Source organism: Nomia melanderi, chromosome 3, assembly GCF_051020985.1.
Source record: "Nomia melanderi isolate GNS246 chromosome 3, iyNomMela1, whole genome shotgun sequence".
NCBI classification, from domain to species: domain Eukaryota; kingdom Metazoa; phylum Arthropoda; class Insecta; order Hymenoptera; family Halictidae; genus Nomia; species Nomia melanderi.
The window spans coordinates 8,275,571-8,296,812 of record NC_135001.1 but is presented as its reverse complement, the minus strand read 5'-3'; the positions used below and the strand labels follow the sequence as shown (position 1 = coordinate 8,296,812).

The window sequence follows — 21,242 nt, the reverse complement described above, 5'->3', positions numbered from 1 at the left end:
TTCCTCGCTACCTGGCGTCCGAACATTTTTGTGTTTGTGCTGTAACATTCAGCACAATATTTTCGAATCTTATGCGCCTTTCCTTCCTTCCTTTGAAATTTGTGAATACGTCTACTTGTATCGCGATCTAGTTTAGCGTTCGGCATCAAATGCTCACGCGCTGCCCCCTGAGCGGAAAGTATAGCAAAATCGGCGCTGCACTCAACGTGTTAATACTCCCAGCAGAAACGTTTTTCGTGTACAAGGCATAATTGAATTGTAATTCAATGACAAATTGAATGATACTAAGAGACACGTGTATTTATCGCGTTCACTTATAATTGTCTCCGCGGCGTTATTGTCGATATTATCGTAATTTTAGTGTACAAGAAAACCACCTTTACTTAGATGAAGATTATTTTACGAATCGTTTGAAATTGGCGAACCTGGGAATACCTTCTTAACCGGTTAGGACAGATTCTGAATTTGTTGCATCTCATTAACGGATTCCTCGGCGATCGTTGTTATCGTCGCTGTTAATAATTTTATTTCATCGCGGTCTGGGTGTACCGGAAACATCAAGCAAAACGTAACGCGCCCGAAACAGCCATTCATTTCGACGAAATGGAGACGAATAGCGCACGATTGCGCGCGCATTTCCGTGATTCTTTGATTTTCCTCGATAGCCTCGTATTTTTCTTTCTAGCACGTATCGTCGGCGATAAACACGCGGGAACTGGTTTACGCGTGGCAAACACGTTGCGGATAAAAGGCACTTGCTTTATGGTGCTTTCCTCCGTGCTGTTCTCCAACTTTACTACACCTGTCGTTTATGCCTATGCGTTATGATACAAACCCGTTTTTTCCGGTTAGTCGTCGATGATATGGCCTGTAAAAGAAAATATAAAGTATCGACTAGAAAATACGAGGAGCAATTGAACACGTAAACGTGGGTGTAACGATTCTCTGTCTCGGAAGAGTAAGTATCCATGTAATTATACACAAATCGGTTAACTGATCCCAGGAAATTTTTGCAGAATCCTCTCCCTTATGTTCAAGAAAGCCAAAATCGTTTCTTTGTCTATACTGAAAATATTGTAAAGATCTTCGGATTCTTATGAAATTACTTTATTACTCATTTTGGGGTTTTGTCCGAAATAGTGATGTGAGGTTTGACCATTTGATAAGATTCCTGCGAAGAGCTTTCCTCTTCGTATCCAACAGCCAAAATTATTTTTTGATTTACATAGAAAATATCGGAAAGGTCTTTCGGCTCTTATCAATTACTTTATTCCCTATTTTAGGGTCTTAGCTTGAATAGTTTGAAGCCTATACAACTTTCGATATTGATCTGCGCGTGATTGGTCTTTTTCCATGGGACACCTGTTCTATTTCACACTTGAAATTGTTGTAAGTAGTAGCTGAATCGTGGCGAATATTTTCATGGTCGCTGACCGACGTTTAGACGTGTTCTACGCTGTCACGCTTTATATGGATCCAAATGTAAAGTACACGTGTCTTTCGGTGCACAAATTAGGCAAAGGCAATCGTTTGATTCCCATTTTGTTGGCTTGAGAATCTCTTAAACCGGCTATTAAGCGCACGAAGACTACAATCGGCAATTAATTATTCATTAAGGCAGAACAAAGACCTGATTCGATACCTCCTACTCACGGGGCCTGGCGACTGTGAAATCATTCGCGGCACGACCGATGGAAAGTTCGTCGGATGCGGACTATTATGCGGCTAATGTTTTAATAATCCAGCAATCTGGAAGTCCATTCCGAGATTAATTCGCGATCCGTACCACGGGCATCGGTTTCCCCGTGAATCTGGCGCCTGTGAACCGGTCCGCCTTCGTGTCGAACAATTTTTCGATCATTCGGAGATCATTTTCTCACGGAACATCGCATTTTTCTCGATCCGAGTTAGGTGTTGCGTTTCGTTTCGAAGAAGTCGGTTATCTTTTACTCGTTCGCAGTTTAGTTTTTCTAACGGTATCCATTTAACGCTTAACTTTTAAGTTTAGCAATGTTCTACTAATCGACTCTTTATTACACGTATTTGCACTTTATAATGGTTCATGAAGCGGTAATTCTTGAAATAATTCCAGTGCCCTTATTTTCGTTTTATTATTCAATTATCATTTCTTCTGGTTTCTAGAGCTAAAGATAGTCGTAAAAAGTATCGAGAAGTTTGAATTACATGGGAATCATGGAAACGGAAAAATGGGGTTAAACCAGTTGCTTCACCGGTCAAAGTGTCCAATTCAGCTCATCGGGTGTTTTCTACGAATGTAACTTCATTTCACTCCATTGGTTTAGTAAACAATTATTTTTTAATTTTTAATATGCTTGGGTTTCGTTCAACAAAAATAGACCCTTTACCCCTGTTTTTGGATCGAACCAGAAATGTTGATGTTTCTGGTTGTCCGTATAGTATTTAAAACATGGACGAGTGCAGGTAGATTGCAGATTAATTAAATCAACTGGTCGGAGGTTATTAATTGACTGCGACTCGAGCGTCCCGCAAACTTCCGCTCGTAAACGACGAAGCGCTTAGCGATAAGTTCGAAATGGTAACATTTCAGAGATAGAAATTATACAAAAGGCACAAAAATCATGTGTACAAGATCATAAGTTCCATTTATTTCGCTCTGCTGTGCAGTTACCCGATTTTTCACTATATCGCTAACGTTCTATCGCTTGCTGCTCTATCACTTACCGCTTTTTACGTCACCACAGCTTAACGCTTCGATAGCCTCATATTTCACTCGTCGATTTACTTGTCGCCGATATATCTTTCTCTATAGGATTAGGGAAGCCAGATCGTTTCGGCCTATTAAAAAAGGGTTACTGAGTAGCAAGAAATGGCTTATGGAAGGCGAAAGTAGAAGCTTCGCGCTTCGTTACAACGCATATTTCAATTAATCAGTTAATCAATATTCAAAGATCATCAATCTTTCAGTTCTAATACAACGATTCTTAACGTTAAAACTAACGAGTAGTCAAATTGACGTTACTTACTCTTCCCGTAGAAATTCTAAGTGTGCATCCATTGAGATTTCGGGATAGCTCAGCAATTTTCGAGTTCTCGAAAGATCAAAAAACTTTGTCGGTTTAGGTATTATTTTTAAAATGGACTTTTGACTGGCCTAATCGGGCGAATACCTCATTGTGTATCGTTACACGTCAGGAGAAGCGACCGACGTTGTAATACCGCGAAAACTGGGCTACGCACGTGCAAATGTACCGCAATAATAATTGTTTCCTTAATTATGGGCTCGGTGTACGCGCGTGTACGCTCATTGCTTTTTTCTCAAACGCAGCTGGATCGTAGGCTAGAACACAATACTTCTTGGGAAAAGAAACGCCTCGATGATGTCCCTGGCGCCCGATTATCGACTTGTTTCGTCGTCAACGAATCGTTATTAGCGGAATCTTATTGGGAAATTGCGATTTGTGTCGTTTGCCGATTCCAAATCGAACAACGTCGTCGATTTTTTGACTACCCGGTATGTTTAGCGTTAACGCATCTTTCTGGATTGCACCATTAAAATGAATTCTGAAAGAACTGCGTCAGAAGTTACGGCAAATGAAATTGTATCCTTTGTACGATGGAGTGGGTAAAATCTGAAATCAATGAGCGTTTAACAAACAATAGATAATAAAAATAAGGAATTTATCCTGAACCGTGGATCGTCCAAGGAATCTTTTTATGGGCATTTGACCGTTCCGCGGAACGTCTAACAAGATAATTACACGATAGTCGCACCTTGCGTGAGCTCAATAATAGTAATCAGTAAGCAAATTCGTAATTGATGGAAACGCGGCTTCGTGGCTGGCGCTGAATCAACGTACTGGTATTTGATGGCCTGATGGTTGGAATTGGCCGGTATTAAAACGGGACGAATAATTTCGCGTAAAAATATATCGCGTGATCCGCGCGGAGATCTCGTTCTTGACTATGCATGACGTTCCTCAGGACGGAACACGTTTATGAATTTTTAAGAAGCTGGAAACGAGGAAAAATTTGTTATTCAAAGAGTTAATAGAAAAATCCTCCCTTTTATCTAGCTGTTTCATTTCAATCAAAGTCAACGGCGCACGTATGCAAACGCGGTCGCTGTTACGGGCACGAATTAATTTGCACGCTTCGGAAAGTTTCCTTGGGCGGTAAATCTTCATTAAACGCGATTGAATGGCTCATTTTAAAAACGTTCACCTTCGGACATGCGTTATACGAATACACGATAGCGTGATCAAACGCATTTCACCCAAGTTTATTTCGTTTAACGAGGGCGATCGATGCGATCCCGTGCGCCGCGCAAGCATCGCTCACGGTGACTTCAACGCTCGCGCAAGCGGTAACAGCGCGTCGCTCCGCGCTGGACTGGGCCGAGACAGCCGACAGTTTGCGATATGTTTTTAACGGTATTGACGTAACCGTTTCGTCTAAGCATCGATTGCGATCATTGAAATTTCCTCTTAACGATTTCCTTATTAACACTGAATCCAGTATTTTCCAGAGCGACAATGACCCGACTCGCGTTTCTTCTTTCACAATCACATAAAAGACACAGCACCATAAAGCAAGTGCCTTTCTGACGAGTATACACGTCATCTTAAAGCTTGAAATTACACTAATTCTTTCAACGATGAATTATTCATTTTTTCAGATAAATATGTTATTCTTTCTTTGGTTTACTTTGGTTTTTCATTCAAATATACCTTAGGTGCATCTGTTCTGCGTTTGACAAGTACACACTTCATTTTTCTATTTTATTGTGCGCAAAGACTTCTGAAACTAAACTCGATAGTTAACAGATCACAGAAGCCCTAAGAGCGCGATTATTGAGACGTTCATTGATTTAAAATTCAGTTTGCGTATTGCTAAATCAATTTCATAAATAATTTCTCAGAGAAACATACCGTTACCTCTTTAACAATTGTACAACGAAGAAATCAGGAATGGGTTAGTTTGACCCGTCCGGTAGTTTTAGTGTTAGGGAAAGTCGCGCAGATTATTTAACGAAAAATAATAATATCCCCGTGAATTCGTACCATTTTTCCTTCCCCATTGTGCATTGTGTCCGTTTACATTTCCCTAGTAACAAGTTAGCGAGGAAACAGTTCCATGCAGCTTGTTTAACATGCTAATGGATGACGGCCACCGGTCTGAACGGGAAAAACGGCACATGCCACGCACGTAGAACGGGGCGGACGAGCGCGAGAAACTCTCCGCGCGTATATGTAACGTACAAAGTATATACATAACTTACGCGTCGGAGTCGGATTGTGAACAAATACGCTCGCGTCACGGAGACAATAGCTCGTTTCGCGGTAACAGTTAATGGACTCTCGCGTCACGGGAAATTAGTCCGTTACCGACGTTGATTAACATGTTACGACGTAAACGCGTCGCGGATGACACTTTCTTGCCCGATGTAACTCGGTGTTTCCGTTTTCTTCGACACCTCTTTGTCCTTAACCAGTTAGCTGCTACGGCCTCTTTGAAAAGGGTGTAAATACCTTACTCTGGTATACGTGCGGTTTGGAGATGGCTCGATGTCTAGCGGAACGGCACAGAGGCAAGCGGTGTCTTTCCAGTTTAGAATTTTACAGGTGTGATTGATTACTCGTAATCGTATTAACCCCTTGGCCTATGATTTCTTTCTCAACTCTGACCGATATGGCTACTTTGTCATTAATAATTTATTGGAAACAGAGAAAAATTTTAAGCATGTGTTATACCTATATTTCCTTTTAAGTATAATAGTTGATTACAGAGGAATAATATTTACTCTGAATTCGATTAAACTGAGTAATATATATATATTTGTTGAATCATGTTGAAAATCTTCACCACGAGTGTCACTTATTGTAGGACAAGGAATTAATGGACAGTAAATTAGCGATCGAAAATGTCAGGAGTTCGGAAATCAAATCAATAGAAAATTGAATGTTCAAGTGATCTCCTAGCAGTAAATACGTGTTCGTATTTATAAATAATCTGTTCAAAATTTTTCATTTGAGTTATGTATACTTATAAAATTGGTTGTTTAAAAATGAATATTCCCTTAACCAGTTAGCTGTTTCTGGACAAGTGTACTCGTCACAACGCAATACCTTGCCATTTCCTCGTGACGAGTAGACTCGCTAAAAACAACAGCGTTTTATGTATCACCGACTCCTATTGCAGCGAAGATGAAAATGAAGAATTACTACATAATTATTTGATATTACAATTTTTCTATTACACTGTTACCTAGTTATTCAAGCTACTGAACATTTGTACTCGACATCAGTCATATTACGAGCTATAACTATTGCCTCGTAATTTTGAAGCTTCGTCCTCCGATGACTACCGTGGCGATCAACGTGTTAATTAGAAATCGGAAAAGACTAGCGGGACTGCGATCCTTTTTCCTCCGGGGGTAAGGAAGCAAGAAAGAAGCAGAAGAAGAAGGAGGAGAGGAAACACACGCGCACGCTTTGACGAACGGAATCTTTAATAAAAGAGAAAGTAACGAGAACTCGTTCTCTTCTTTTCGCGACGAATGCTGGATCCGATCTCGCGGCTCCCGTTGTTTCTTTGTTAATTACACGCCCCCATCGCCGGCCCGATCGCGGACTACGAGGTTTACGCGTTGGATCCGCGGGTTTATCGCGTGATTATTGCCGGCGGTTTTTGCGCAATACGGAATTACAGGTGTTTTAATTAACCGAGCGATAAAGTCTGCAAGAAAATGGAAATCGTTGCACTGATTTGACGTGGCGAAACGGTGCCGGGCATGAGTGTTTCGTTCAATAAGAACAGCACACCGACGACAGTGTTTTCTAGCGATGGTCCGCGGCTGCAGGTACAGGTGTGCCTACACTTTTCGCGCGTGTAGAAAGTGTTCGTTGTACTTGAAAGAAGCGAAGATTGCCTGTGAATATTATTCCGTGGGACCGAGCGACGCTTAATTCATTCAAGTTGTCCGTTAAGAACGTATCGGATACTTTTTTACCTGGCGTGAAATGTGGAATAAGCGTGTACAAGTATACTGTTCACCGAATGGAAACGTGAGGATACATTTTTGTTTCGTGCTACGTGGCCTCATTAACGAGCTAAACCGACTGTCAAATATAAACGGTTCGTTCATAAAAATTTCTAGAAGAGGAAGCGATACCTGCCTCCATCAGGTCGAAGAAAGGCCGCCTCTATTGAATGGCGAATAAATTCTCTACCGTCAAGCTACATTTACTCTGTTCGATATACATTGACGATCGACGAGATGATCCGGCGTCGGAAAAGAGAGAAGCGGGGACCCATGGATACGGGTTCCTTTCGAGAAACGAAAGAAACGACTGGAGAAACTTCGATGAACGTTAGAGAAGGTGGTCCAAATACTGTTTACGTATTTTCGTTCCGCTATTTTATGAACAATTTATTGAAATAAGCACTAATTCATCAGATGGTGAATGTTAAGTGGAACTGGGAGTGTTGAGAAAGAAATGTACACTAGTGACTACTGTTAAGAAACAACTCTCACTGAAGTGCCACTTTAGACACGTCTTCCCAAATATCTCGATGTGAAAGTATGCAGATTTTACTTTTACTTTAGCATGTTCTTTGGCCCGCATTTTGAAAGAGGAACATCTGCACTTTGCTTTGAACATTAATATTTCAAATAAACAGCACTTTCGTTCAGCAGAAACTTAGTAAAATGAACATGTTACAGATGGTACATTGATAGTATACAGTATACAGAAGCGTCGAAGAAGCAAAACCGTCCCGTATTTAGACCGCCTCCTCCACTCTTCCCGGCGCGTGGGCCGTCGGCGTATGCACGATGACGGTTCACCGAGCGAAAATCGAGGAACCACTGCCGAAAACGATCGGCGCCCCGTTTCCGGTGTCGAGCGACGACGCTCCGACGACGGACGAAAACGCCGACACGAATCTCCACTTTCGAGGAGCGGTATTATTCGCGAGAATGGTGTTACCGGTTAAACGAGAGAATCGTGGGAACAACGCTGCGGCTAGACGGGACGGAGGAGAAGGCGAGAAGAAAAGAGTAAGACGAGGAAGAAGGCCAGCTAGATAAACGAATGGAGAATGAGGTGGTGGAGGAGAACGAAAGGAAGGAGGTGAAAGAATACGGGCGGCCAGTAGGGAGAAGGTCTCGGGCGACGAGGATATCGCGATCGCGAACACCAAGGACACGAATAGCGTCCGCGTGTTTTGCCTCCATAGCGAAAGAAGGGATATCCGAGTCCCCACTATTAAATGGCTCGACTCCGACGCAGGAAAGGAGAAGCTACATCGGGGGCGGCGGAACACCATCCAGCCTCAGTGCAATTTCGACACTCGGCTGGCGTCAGCTAGGGGATCGATAGTGGTTTCTCGTGGTACAGTGTCTATTCGGATCGGCGGTTGAATGGTACCTTGGATCGATCGAGTTCGACGCGTTCTTCGAAGGATTTTGAAGGACCACGCTGGAGATCCGTAGCACGTACTTAAGGTATCTAAAGGTGCCAAGTTACCGGGGAAGGACGTTCTCGGTCGGCTCTAGATTTTGAAATCCTAGGGGTTGAGCTCTGGAAACGATAGATAAGTAGAGGATGAAAGAGCTATTTGGGAAACGAGTCTCTTCTATGAGAGCATGCAGAACGTTGAATCTACAGTGTGAAATAAAAGACTACAAGTAAAACATCGTTGAAAGATAAAGATGTGTAATAAAACTGCTCGTTCAAAAGGTTCTCGCGAAAGGTAAGGTTCTTTGCGAGGATTCTTGGGTAGGTGTCTGGGATTCTCTGCAGAGGACGAAGGATCCGAGTGAAAAGGAAGTTGAGAAGATTTGCAAGCAAGGTTGACTTCTCGGCCGAAGGATTCGAACGGGAAATACAAGGGAGGAGTGTTTGCGTGATTTTGAAGACTGCTTAAACGAAAGGAGGACACCTGGTCCTGGTGAAGGAGAAGAGATTGCCGGTAATTAACGGACAAGCACGCATTCGAGAACGACCGGGAGGATAATGGCACGGGAACAATGACAATCTGACGCGTGGAAGGGAAAGAAACTCGTCGGAAACAAAGGATCAACGGTCCCGGGAAACGAACCTAGACGAATCTAGGAATTGAACGCTTCTAGATGCCTTATTGGAGCACGAAGAGGAGGCGCGCGGGTCTCGGCGATGGCACGCGATCACTGAAAACACGTGTTCGGTTTCCCGCCAATTAACATTCACGCGTAGAAACGCAAGCGGGTCGAACGAGGATTGTTCCACTGCAAGGATAATTCGTCCTGGGAATCACGGTCGCAGGGACGCTCGATTGGAGACGGTGATTAACACAGTATTTACCACTGTGGATATTCCGAATTTTCCTTGACTTCTCTTTACCTTCATTTCTTCTTGTTCTTTTACTTTCTTCGTATTCAACTTACAGAAAATAAAGGATCGTTGCTATTCAATTATTGTTCCTTGTTTATGATGTCTTCTATGCTCTATGAGAGTGTCCATTTGTAAAGGTTGCTACACGTTCGCGAAAAAAACGCGATAGTTATCGTGTACTTAGACACGCTGGACCTAGCCTTTAAATCGCTCCGAGCGGATCCCCGTAGCTAGTTCGAGGAACATTCATCGACAGAGGTTATTATTCACTCCCCTTAAGCGTGACGATTAGATAGCAACTTGGGCGAGAAGCAAAAAGCTTAACGAGATTTCGTTCTAGTCCGGAAACGACGGGAAAACGGCGTTGTAGAAAGTGTAAAAGGGACCGGCGATCGATAAAAGCGAGGAACGACCGGCAAAAACGGAGTGTCGGGACGCGTTTCCGGGATCTAGGAGCCGTGAAATGTCACTTGGCAAAGAAAATTTCGGTCGGGTCTAGAAAGAGGACGACAAGAAGTTTGGAAGAAGAAGAAATTTATTGGAATTGTTCGAGTTGATTGAAATGGAGGCTCGGAAATGGTAGCTGTGAGAAGGATGTTCGATGACGGAGGACGAAAAAGTTCGTTGATCACATTTCGAGGTAAACGTAGATATTTGATGAACTGTGAAGACAGTTTGTAGAGGACTTGCCAATGAGACTGGACACTTTTTTCGGGTGGAGAGAAGATTTAGACTCTTTGTTGGTGAAGTAGTTTGGGTCGCCAGTCGGTCGAATCCATGCCAATTAAGTTCGATGCCGAATAGTCGAGAGTTTGCGAACGATTTTTCAGTTCAAGGAGATTTAGTTTATGAGCACACGGGTAAAAATATCGGCAAAGTAAGCGCGGAACATTTTTTTAATCGATGAACAAGGTTACAAGATTGTAGCCTTCTTCTCAGGAAGAAAGTTGTTTCGCATGGGGGATAATGGATTTTTAATCAGCCTCGACAGAGATGGCACGAGAAGAAGATTTAACGTGAACGTAAAATGTGATATTGATAACCAGGAATGTTGAAGATAATTGGTTCGACGATAAAAAGAAAAACATGATGACCATATGCTGTTGAGAAAATGGTGCGGATGCTGTAAAAGGAGCACAGTGACTAGCAGAAACGTCGGGAATGAATAGGCATTGGGAAAACTGGAGCATAATGTTTGTCGGTCTGTAAAAACAAACGATAATTATATGCGAAGCACAAGCTGAAGACGTGTACCAAGAAGACGAAAACAGCGTGCGATTCGTTTCGACGGATGTAACGAATTGGTCATTTAGATCGGCGATCACAGAGATCTCATTTGCCTTTCTCACGTTTTTCGATCGTGTATTTTGTGATTGATATGCTCGGAAACTATAGAAGATAGACGAAAAAGAAGAGTATATACCAAAGGTGAGGAATCGATGAATTTTCCTTAAAAAGAACATTCTTTTAAGTAAGGAATACAAATATAATAGCGGATACCTTACATACAATTTTCAAACTTTCTGTACCCCCTTGAAAAGTAAAAAAAATCTATAAAAATCATACTTTTACAAAATCTGAACCGTATTTCATCAAACTTACTAAAATTTTTCATTTATTTCAAGAATTTTTCGTGCATAACCTCAAACATCGTGTTTTCGAGAATATTTAGCGCCGCCATGTTGCGACAAAATGGCCGATGAGTAGAGACGTTAAAACGCAGTTGTATAATTCCATCGGTGATATTCGATTGATTCTAATTGGACGCAGAAGAGTATCCGGTCTGCAATTATCGTCGATGGAGACAACGTTAACGAACTAAACATTAGAGCGTGAATTTATGCTAATGCCTCGTTGATGGTCGATGTTTGTCGGACGCGCACCCCGATCTATCCGAACTATAATCGGTCCCCGTTACGCCTACTACCGGATTAAAATTGAATTCCCCCGGAAACAGTACGATCCCCCGATAAATCCATTGAGCTATAGATGCGTTTTGTATATACATACACGCGTTCGATCCGGCTGGCTGAAACTGTCGGTTATACGAGAATCGCCGAAAGAAAAATGGTAACCCGTATCGATAACTGTTGCAAATGTATGTAGGTGAGACCAGGCAACAAGTCCTATCGCCGATCGGTAAATCGTCCGATAGAAAGCCCTCGGAGAATGTAGGAGCTTTGAATATCGTCTTCCTTATCGGACCGCGGCGCGGATAGCCGATACTCTTCGCGGCATTACCGAGAATAAAATATTCCTAATCTTCCAGTTTTATTGATCGAGAACCCGTCTAACGTTTCAGGGCAGTGGAAAGCGATATCGCTGCGACCGGCCGCGGGGATCATTCTACGGTCAGAAGACGTCGATCAAAGGATCGAGGCATTATCCGTTCGATCGTGGCGAAACGTCCGATTGGATCGCCACGGGAAAATAAGGTCGATCCGCATTCCCTCGGCAAAGGAGCAGAGAAGGATATCCACGGTATGTAGTGGGTGAGTCCTAAAAGTTTTATAGTCGCGCGGAACCCTCGATCGGCGATTTTTCGCGTGAGGAAAATCGAATTCGCGGATCACGAATGGAATACGCTACGAGTATTACGGATGAATCGATCGTAAAACTATATAATCTGCGGACGAATGCCGTCCTAATGGCGACTTCGGTTATTTGAGCTTCGATGTCTAACATTGGATGCTGCAAACGAGAGATCTAATTATTTAAATAACTAGATATCAATACGTGGTCTTCTTCTTTTCTAGTGTTTAAGGCTTTGGTGTGTATTTCAACTTTCTATGGAAAGAGTGTTTAGAAGTCTGAAAAATTAATTTCGCAACGAAAGTAGGTAGGTATGTAGATACTATCAGTCCTCGCGTTCTAGACGCTTGCCTCGAGATTGAAGTTCAAAGAGTCATCTTCCGAACTCGATTCACGAAAGCCTGTAAATCATGAGGATAGGTTGGAAAGATGGCGAAGTGAACTTTGTAGAGGATATATCAAAATTTGATATCTTCATGCGAAGATCTAAGTTCACAGAAGGGTGTCTGGGGGAAGATGAGAAATGCGTTCGTGGAATTGAAAATTGAGCAGATTTGATCGAGGATGAGATGTAAAATACGATGATCCGCCGGAATTGGAATCGAATCGGCCATTATAGCGGTTAGAGACTGTATAATCAGGATTTCACGGAGAGAAACAAGTCGATAGCACGTTTACTGTGTTTACAAACATTTCTCTCTTTTTTCGGTTTACAGCCGACGTAATTATATAACGATGCGATAATTAACGCGCGAACTTTCGCAAACCGTGAAGTATATACGGTTCCGATGGTACGGTCTGTAAATACGTTCGGTAGAAATCGCACGTAATCGTTCGCCGAGGAAAGATTTCATTCTTTTGTCGATGTTGCCTGGCTGGTTGTTTCGCGAGTGTGCGAAATGCGGCGTCACGATGAAACCTATAAAGCTATCAAGGCAACGTCTTCTTCGGAAACATTCTCGTATCAATCAAATGATGACCATCACTCATCAATTTCAATTACGTCAATATGAAACTTCTGTATTAATTATGACCCAGCTAAGCTGTGCCTGTTAACAAGTATTAAAGTAATCGCAGTGAAACGTTCGTTCTCCTTTTCAAGAACGTCCACTACGATCGAGTACATTCTGCTCTGTCGATGTTTAATTTCAAATTGAAATTTCTTCACGAGAAACTGTTCTGGACCGTTCGGATCGAAATCACTTCCGTTTTGAGGTCGCGTTCATTTTCTCCTCGGGTTATTCTTCGCGTCGGAATAATTACGGTGAAACGTCCATTATTCCTCCTATTTGCAAATGTTCACCGGCATTTCCGGATGTCGTTCGTCAGTCAGATGGAACCAAGCTTCTCCGCGGAAAGCCGAGATTCAGCGGAGCTATCTCCTTTTCGAGGACACCGGTGGATGTTCACCGCGAAACCAATAAAACGATCAAAGTGAAACCGTCCGTTCCTCCGCGAGAACATCATCCGCGTTGGAGGATCAACTGCAACTGTATGACATCAATTCCATGTAACTAAAAAAAATGGTGAATATAATGCATGGTGTTCGAGGAAAGGTCGTCTGTTGGTGTTCAACGTTTTCTCTTCGGGTATTCTCGTCGTGCGACGAAACGATGGCCTAATAATATAATTACTGGATGAACTGAATTACAGTGAAACCGTTCATTGTTCGCTTTATTCGTGGGTAAATTCGCGGTTGAAAATTAATCGATCACCCTATGCATGTCCCGTGGTTGCCGCCAATGATGGTCACGGTGCGGTAATTAATTATTATTGCACCGTTACAGCTGACGCGATCTAATAAACATCCAGCAGACATGCTTAGCGAGATCCTCCACGACGATCAGCGTGCGGACGCACCTTTTCCTCGGGCGTCCTGCGAGTTATCGATATACGAGCCATTTGGACAGATTTGATAAAATTACGTATATTAAGGAACGATCGAGTGTTTTAATACTGAAACTTCCAAGCATAATGAATATAATTTTCTTTCGCTTCCTATAATAATTAGATTATGTTACGCAGTATAATTTGATGACTCGGGATTGTAATATCCATTGCTATTGGCTATCGTTTGAAAATAATTATAATGCGTTAATTAATCTCGAAAATGTATGTTTCGTAATGTAAATAATTAGGTAACAGTATAAAATGAAAACTGTGATATTTATTAACAAGTAATTATCTTTAATACCATCTTTGCCATGAAAAAATATGGTACATAGGAGATTTAAGATTCAGTAACTGCCGGTAAATAATATGTTACTAGGATAATTGTTAACCGAGAATTTTAATAACAGAAACACCTTTTACGTGTTTAAGATGAAAATGTGATTTACACTGTCTGGCTTCCGAGCCATTCAGACGTATTTACGTCTGTGTTAGCCTGGTACCGTTTCACGGTAGCCAATGTCACTTTTTCCTTCTTCGGTGTCGCGCCTTCCCCGCTTCCACGAAACTTTCGTTCTCTTCTGGATCGATGAACTCGCCCCGTCGCACGTTTGCACGCATGTCGAACGATCGACGATATTCGACGAGTTTTTACGCCGATTCCTATACGCGGAACGAACAAACCGGTCGACGATGGGGTTCCATTATATTAAAGTATTTATTATTATTTTCCAGGCTTGCCAATCTACAGAAGATTTCGTTTTACCATGAGTATTTAACTCTCAATTACTGTAGACGTTCGAAATACAGCTATCGCAAAAAGATCTCGTAAACCGCTGATGTTTATTGCGGTTATTTATACATTTCAGTAATTGAACGTTAGACTCTAATCAAAAGATATCTTCTATAAGATCAGATGAAATGTTCGGAGAAGAGTAAGGACGAATGAACATTGGGGGCGATTAATTCAATTAAAAACTGTTCCACTATTTTCCTGTCTTTATTATTTCCAAACTGGAATTCAAATCTATGCAAGCGGTAGAAGAAAGTTCCGTCTTTCCCCAAGAAACCGACAAAATGGAGATGCCAGCGTTATTCGTCGGTAAAACAGAATCCTACCATTCTGTGTTAAATTGAACGTGTGTTGGTAACCCGAATTCTCGAAGATTTTCAGAATCCGTCAATTATCAGAGTACGCGATTAACACTAAAACTACCAGGCGGCTCAAAGTTACCCATTCCTGGGAAATTATTAAAGAAATTGATTTAACAACACGAACACTGAATTGTAAATCAATTAAAGCCTCAATAGTCGCACTCTTAGGGTTTCTATAAAGGAATTTTCAAAAGTTAATTCAATAGCTCGGTAGTTTTAGCGTTAATCACGTATCAAGACTACGCGACAGTATCAACAATCTTTATTAGATGTATTGAAAGACCCGTCCGATTCTTAGATAAATCGTTTATGGAAGTTTAGTGTAGTAATTTACCTATTACTTCGAATAACCAACGTTTCACCGTACATGGAAATGGAACAGATATTTCAAGCAACAAATTCGCTCGCCGATGGCTGTAGGATCATAGTAAGAGGATGAAGAGTAGCCAAGATACCGAGACAGCGGGCGCTCCGGATACGTGTCCTGTCGCCCCGGGGCGGACAGAAGCATAACCGTGTTTTTAATTAGCTAATCTCGCCGGTTTTTACACCAAATATTACAGGAAACCGTGTGCGGTGCTGCTTCCGTTGTAAATGGAGCAAGATGCAAAAGTGCACGACCGCGAGATCGGGACCGGCTCCCGTCGATTGGTACGGATTACCGAACGTCGGTCAACGTTTTCATCGATAACGGTGCCGCTCGTCGCGGAAGCGCTCCCGTTCAACGACGCGTCGATTTTAATTATTTATACACCCGGCTGTGACGCAACGTTACAGAAGAGCGGATTGCGCGTCGACCGACCGATATTAATTTCAAGTTGCCACGGCCGATTGAAACGCATTTCACAATCGCTCGATTGCCCCCAGTTTTTCGGAACTGGAATCTCCTTTGGCCGGACTTTTCGCGTGACGTTCACTTTCCATCTCTTTTTTACACTTTCGATCGTTATTATCGGGTAAAAAGTCATTGACGAGTGCACTACATCCGTAGTATTCTGCTATCGATACGCAGTAATTATTATCAAGCAATCGTTGTCGCGAATGGAGGGGTGTAATTAAGTTATTTCGGAGATTAATATTCTTCGATGGAGATTATAATGTTGACGAGGCCTTCCCGTTTTCTCCAATATGGCGTCCGCATCGTTACGCGCGGGCTGACCTACAACAAAGTAACGTGATTTGTTACGGAAACATGGGACAATTGCGTATAATGATTACCGTAGTATTCAGTGAAGTTTGAATTTCAGTTAATAATCAGCCGTCCGGTTTTCAAAACGTTTAAGTCTGCAAAATGAAGAATAAAAAGATGTGATGGAATGATATATATATACGTAAAGGATCAATTATTTTAGCACTGGAATTTGATAACATTGGAATGTGAATTTAATTGTTTTGACCTCTGATCGATTGAAATGATAATTGACATTCTTTATCAGCTCGGTGAAAATAGAGTGATTTGTTTCATGTTAGAAAACGGATTCGATCGTAAACACGATGATTTTCCTATTCCAGAAATCCCGATACCGTAACGATAACTGGGAGAGTTTTTTCCTCGAATGTTTCTTACCGCGACGCAACCCTTCATTAACGCGTCCCATCATGCTAATAACGAAGATTCACGGATGCAGTTAACGTTTCCCAACAATTTGCCTGCCGATCGTGTCGATTACCGTCATGGGAATCGTTCAGTCTTGAGTCATGAACGATGATCTACATCCAGACCGGTGTTTTAGACGATTTACCATTAGTTCAGCTCCCTAGTTGAAATACAGGCTCACATTGTAGCTTAAAGAAAACTGCGGCCGACCAGTGTGGGTAACTTGAATGACGGACTGATTGTGTTCAGACTGTAAGCTTCTTTCACGTGTACTCCATTCAATTTTTAATGGTCTCGGTGAACTTCTGTTATAGTCTCATGACTATTTTTACTCGAATGCAACCGTGAAAGTACCGCTCGATTCTTATTCTTTCAGTTCAGAGCAACCCGAGGAAAACGATTCTCTAACAAAGCGAAGGAACTACAAATCTGACAGTGACATATTATTATTTATTAATTTATGTTACATCGATGAAGAAATTGTTAACGATAATATACAAATGAAATATATCAAATACACGAATAAAAAATTAATAATAATATTCGTAGAACAAACATTCAGGTCCAACGGTTTGATTTTGTGTAGCTGACTAAGAATAAACGAATAAACTAAAAATAAACAAATAAACTCAATTTTTTTAGGCAACCGCTACACATTTATTAGTTCAGTTCAGACGCCTTCCCTTACAAATGTTCGCAAATTAGTTTAACCCCTTGGCCTATGATTTCTTTCTCAACTCTGCTCGATACAGCCACTTTGTCATGAATAATTTACTGAAAAAAGAGAAACATTCTAAGCATATGTTACGCCTATGTTTCCTTTTAAGTATAATAGTTGATTACAGAGGAATAATATTTACTTCGAATTCGAATGAACTGAGTAATACATATGTTTGTTGAATCATGTTGAAAATCTTCACCACGAGTCCCACTCGTTGTTGTAGGACAAAGGGTTAAGATAACATTGCCGGAACGATTTTTATGTTCACAGGGAAGGAACAAGTTTAATTAGTAATTCTTTTTTCCAGGCGGCGCGCGCACACGCATGGAAATGGTCTGGCGACAGTAACGTCGATAGGCATCGTTTGCTAACAGATGGGAAAGGTATCCATGGCCGTAAGAAGTGCCGCTATGTCCCACATAGAGCCACGTCTGCCTACGATTCTGGGACGGTAAGCACGTTCTCCTATTATATCGTACATCTTCCGGGAGGTGGTTCCTGACAGCCGGCTTTTTTCACCCTTGCATACACGGTCGACCATGTATACCTAACTGCCCTACCACCGCTTTGCATGGAACCGATTCCAAACCTGGCCAATTCCGCGTCGTAATTAGCTGGGTACATTTCTAAGCCTCTTTCGCGTTAAATAGATCCTTGGCTTCGTAATTTTCAGGTGGAATCGACGAAGAGATTAGACAAATTCGACCAACAGGAAGCGTTGCTTTCCTTAACGCTAGAAAGCACCGAGCACTTGAACTGAAAATTTCTTTATAAAAACTACAAGTGTGGATATAAAATTATAAAACTAATAATTCCTCATAGATATCCGTACCTCTTCGATAATTGCAAAGGAAGAAATAAGGAATCTGGTAGTTTTAGTGTTAATGATCTTTTTAACAGTTTTCGAGTATTCACAGAAACGACAGACTTTGCGGAAAAGACATTTACTTTCGATAGGGATTTTCATTTAACCGTCTTTTCGTAATGGTAATGATTTAATATTATATTAAGCGTAAAAATATTTTTTAAGACGTTCTTCCTTGAGATAGAAGACAGCCTCTAAATTTAGTTTTTCAAAGTCAACTGTTATTGAGAAGTACCTTCTTTCCCATGTAATAAAAGTCGTTCCAGTATTGTTTCTTTTAAGATAGTGCAAGTGTTTCGTTGTTTGGCTCGTCTCAGAAATCATCCGCCATTTTGAGTTGCACTAATAATGGCGGGATGATGCAAAGATAATTGATCCTCTTCCGTGAAATGCGTCGTACAATTGAAAATTGTTCTCGCATCGTATATCAAGCCATTTGTCCGACTGCTTAACATTCAAACGCGTAATTACTGGACTTTTTCTTTCGGGGCGGCTTTGTACGAGCGTCGCCGCGAACCGGAAACGGTTGTCCGCCCCCGCTTCGCCACGTTCGCGCGTTTTCCACGGCTACGACGTCTCAGCCGAACGATCTCGCGTATTCCCCTCTCACTGGGAACAAGTTTCACCACGGGTTTCATTCTTTCCTCGTCGTTCGACGGCTCAGTGTCAATGTCGGATAGAGCGACACGACACTCATAACCGGAGAAAGGATTACTTCAGCGGGAAATTCAAATTTCACTAGCGAGAACCCGTTTCCGAATAAGAAGAAACTGAACTTTCATTCGGTTTCAGGTTACACGCGAATCGAGCAGGAATTTGCGATAATTGACAAGATGATTAATATGATTGACCCTCTGCACTCGAGAATATGTTTCTCTACAAACGTTCATTATTTTCTGATGAAATACCAATGATATTTTCTGGAACTATGGTAAAGAAATATCCTGCATAAAGTAAGGGACAGAACTATTTTATTTCGATGTTCTGTGTGTCGATACATTATGTAAAATTTAATACTGAATTTTGTTTTATAATTTTATAATTTTGTCGGGCCAAATCGAACGGCGATCGAAAAGCGCGCCTCCAGTGCAAATGTTTAATATGTAATTTTTATGAAAATTGTAACAATTTTCAGATTCTCTTCTGTTTAATAGAAATTTTTAAAATCATTTGGGATGTTTGATATTTCTAAGACGTTGATCATTGCGAAATGAGAAAACTAGAATTGGTCATTATGACTGGTACGGTAGATCTAATAGTCTAAAGAATGATTTTAAACTGCCTTTACAGCGTGAATTTTCATTTTATTGCGAGGTCTATGTGTTCCACCGCCTGTCACGTTTGCTTCCACTGCAACGGAAGTGGATCACTGGTACACAACAAATCGTGTACCTTTGAAGTAAACGCTGTACTTGCTCAACGCTGTACTTGATCCCTATCGCGACAAAGGTGCTTAACTTTAGAACCGGTTCCATCGTTTCTGCTTCGATTACAAAGTCAATCCTAAATCAAGATTTACTAAATCCCTAGTGACACTTCAGAACGTACAAACAGCCATAAGCTTTTGTGTCTGAGAAGATCTAAATCCTTCAATGGCGACCTCCAATATCCGGTTTCTTCCAATTTTGTCAAACTCTTCTTTCTCCTTACAAATGTTACAATAATCTATAAACAATTCAAACTCTGGCGTTTCTTTGAGCCATCTTCAATCGTAGAAACTAGAAAAAATGGTAATCAACTAATAAAAAGAGAATATCAGTGGTTAAATGTCGTCTAGAAAGGGTTAAAATGGCGAAACCCACTTCTTTCGATGAAGAATATGGATTTTTCAACATTTCTTCTGGAAAGAAGGACGAATGTCTTTTAGTTGAAAATTTATATATATTTTCACTATATTTTTATTAAGTTCCACCGATTTCTTCAGTTTCACTTCGATCAAATGTTACGAGTTCCGTTCAACGAAAATGGCGACACATCGAGGATCGCGTGTTCCCCGACGCCGCGAAAGTGTAGGAGAGAATTAAAATACCTGGGGGATACTGTTATCCGCGAATGAGCAATGGATGACTCGTTTCGCGCCTCGTTGTCTGTATAATTTCGCCGTTTCTATAGCCGCGTTCCACGGAAATGTACGGTATCCGACGTTCCCTTCGCCAGATTCGGACGAATTAAGCGTTGCTTGTCCCTCGGACTAACACCGAAGATAAAAATCTCGTCGAAATCCCGGTGTAAGAGATCATGATCTCCGACGATTTGTTTTATGGCCGTGGTTAACTTCGCGTTACGATTCTACGCAACACGGACGGACGCTTTACAATAGGAAGAACATCGAATCTCCCCCATTTTGCTCGTTCCATTTACTTTAATCGAGTTTCCGAGGAACCGATTCGCGCGTAGGAGCAATAAAAACAAACGCGTTCTACGAATTGATATTTTATTCATGGGCTGGACCACAATCTCCACCGTACTTCGACAACTCGAGAAAGTTACCATCGAACTTCCTGGTCGTTTCAGAAAATGTTTGGATTTTTTAGAATTGTTCGATTGTTTATTAATTCGATTCCCTTTTGCTTCATGCCGGCGTACTGCTGGAAATCTTAAAAAGAACAGCATTCGTTTCTTTGAAACATAAAACGTTCCAATTACGAGGACGATTGTTAATGTCACTGTCGAAAGAATCCAAGGAAGAACACGATACCATCTTTCCAAAATCCGTCGAAAGAATTATAATCATTGAAATACATATTACAGTCGTTTCTGTTACTATTTGCCTTACAAGATCTTATGACACTCTCGAGAAAGAGACCAAACAGTATTTAACAAATACAAACGTTGTTTTATCCCTTCAAATTTAAAATTACATATTATTTTTCCATCACGAATCCTAGTGCTCTAGAGCAAACATAACCATCGAATGCTTTTCTTCTTTCATCGAATAAAAAACAACAAAATACCCCTATCAAGTTGTGAAAATTCTAATCTAACCAATTAACACCAGAAACACCAAGTAGCCACATTCCCCAATTTTCCCACAGAAACTCCAAGAATTCCAATTTTTATATCGCTAAATCAACTGTTTATTTAATTTCTCAACCATCGGTTACCTTCTCAATAATACCAAAAGAA

General features: G+C 41.3%; 1 protein-coding gene across 1 annotated transcript in view; it reads left to right on the top strand.

Annotated features, from left to right (window-relative positions):
• The first annotated feature begins 4,793 nt into the window (after window positions 1-4,793).
• Window positions 4,794-21,242, top strand: part of LOC116430968 (uncharacterized) — a 31,419-nt gene continuing 14,970 nt past the window's right edge. Inside the window, exons 1-3 of the mRNA XM_076365678.1 lie at window positions 4,794-5,603; window positions 11,659-11,848; window positions 17,559-17,702. Coding sequence (XP_076221793.1) covers window positions 17,626-17,702 — 77 coding nt within the window. The 5' untranslated portion in view covers window positions 4,794-5,603; window positions 11,659-11,848; window positions 17,559-17,625. The remainder of the gene's footprint in view (window positions 5,604-11,658; window positions 11,849-17,558; window positions 17,703-21,242) is intronic.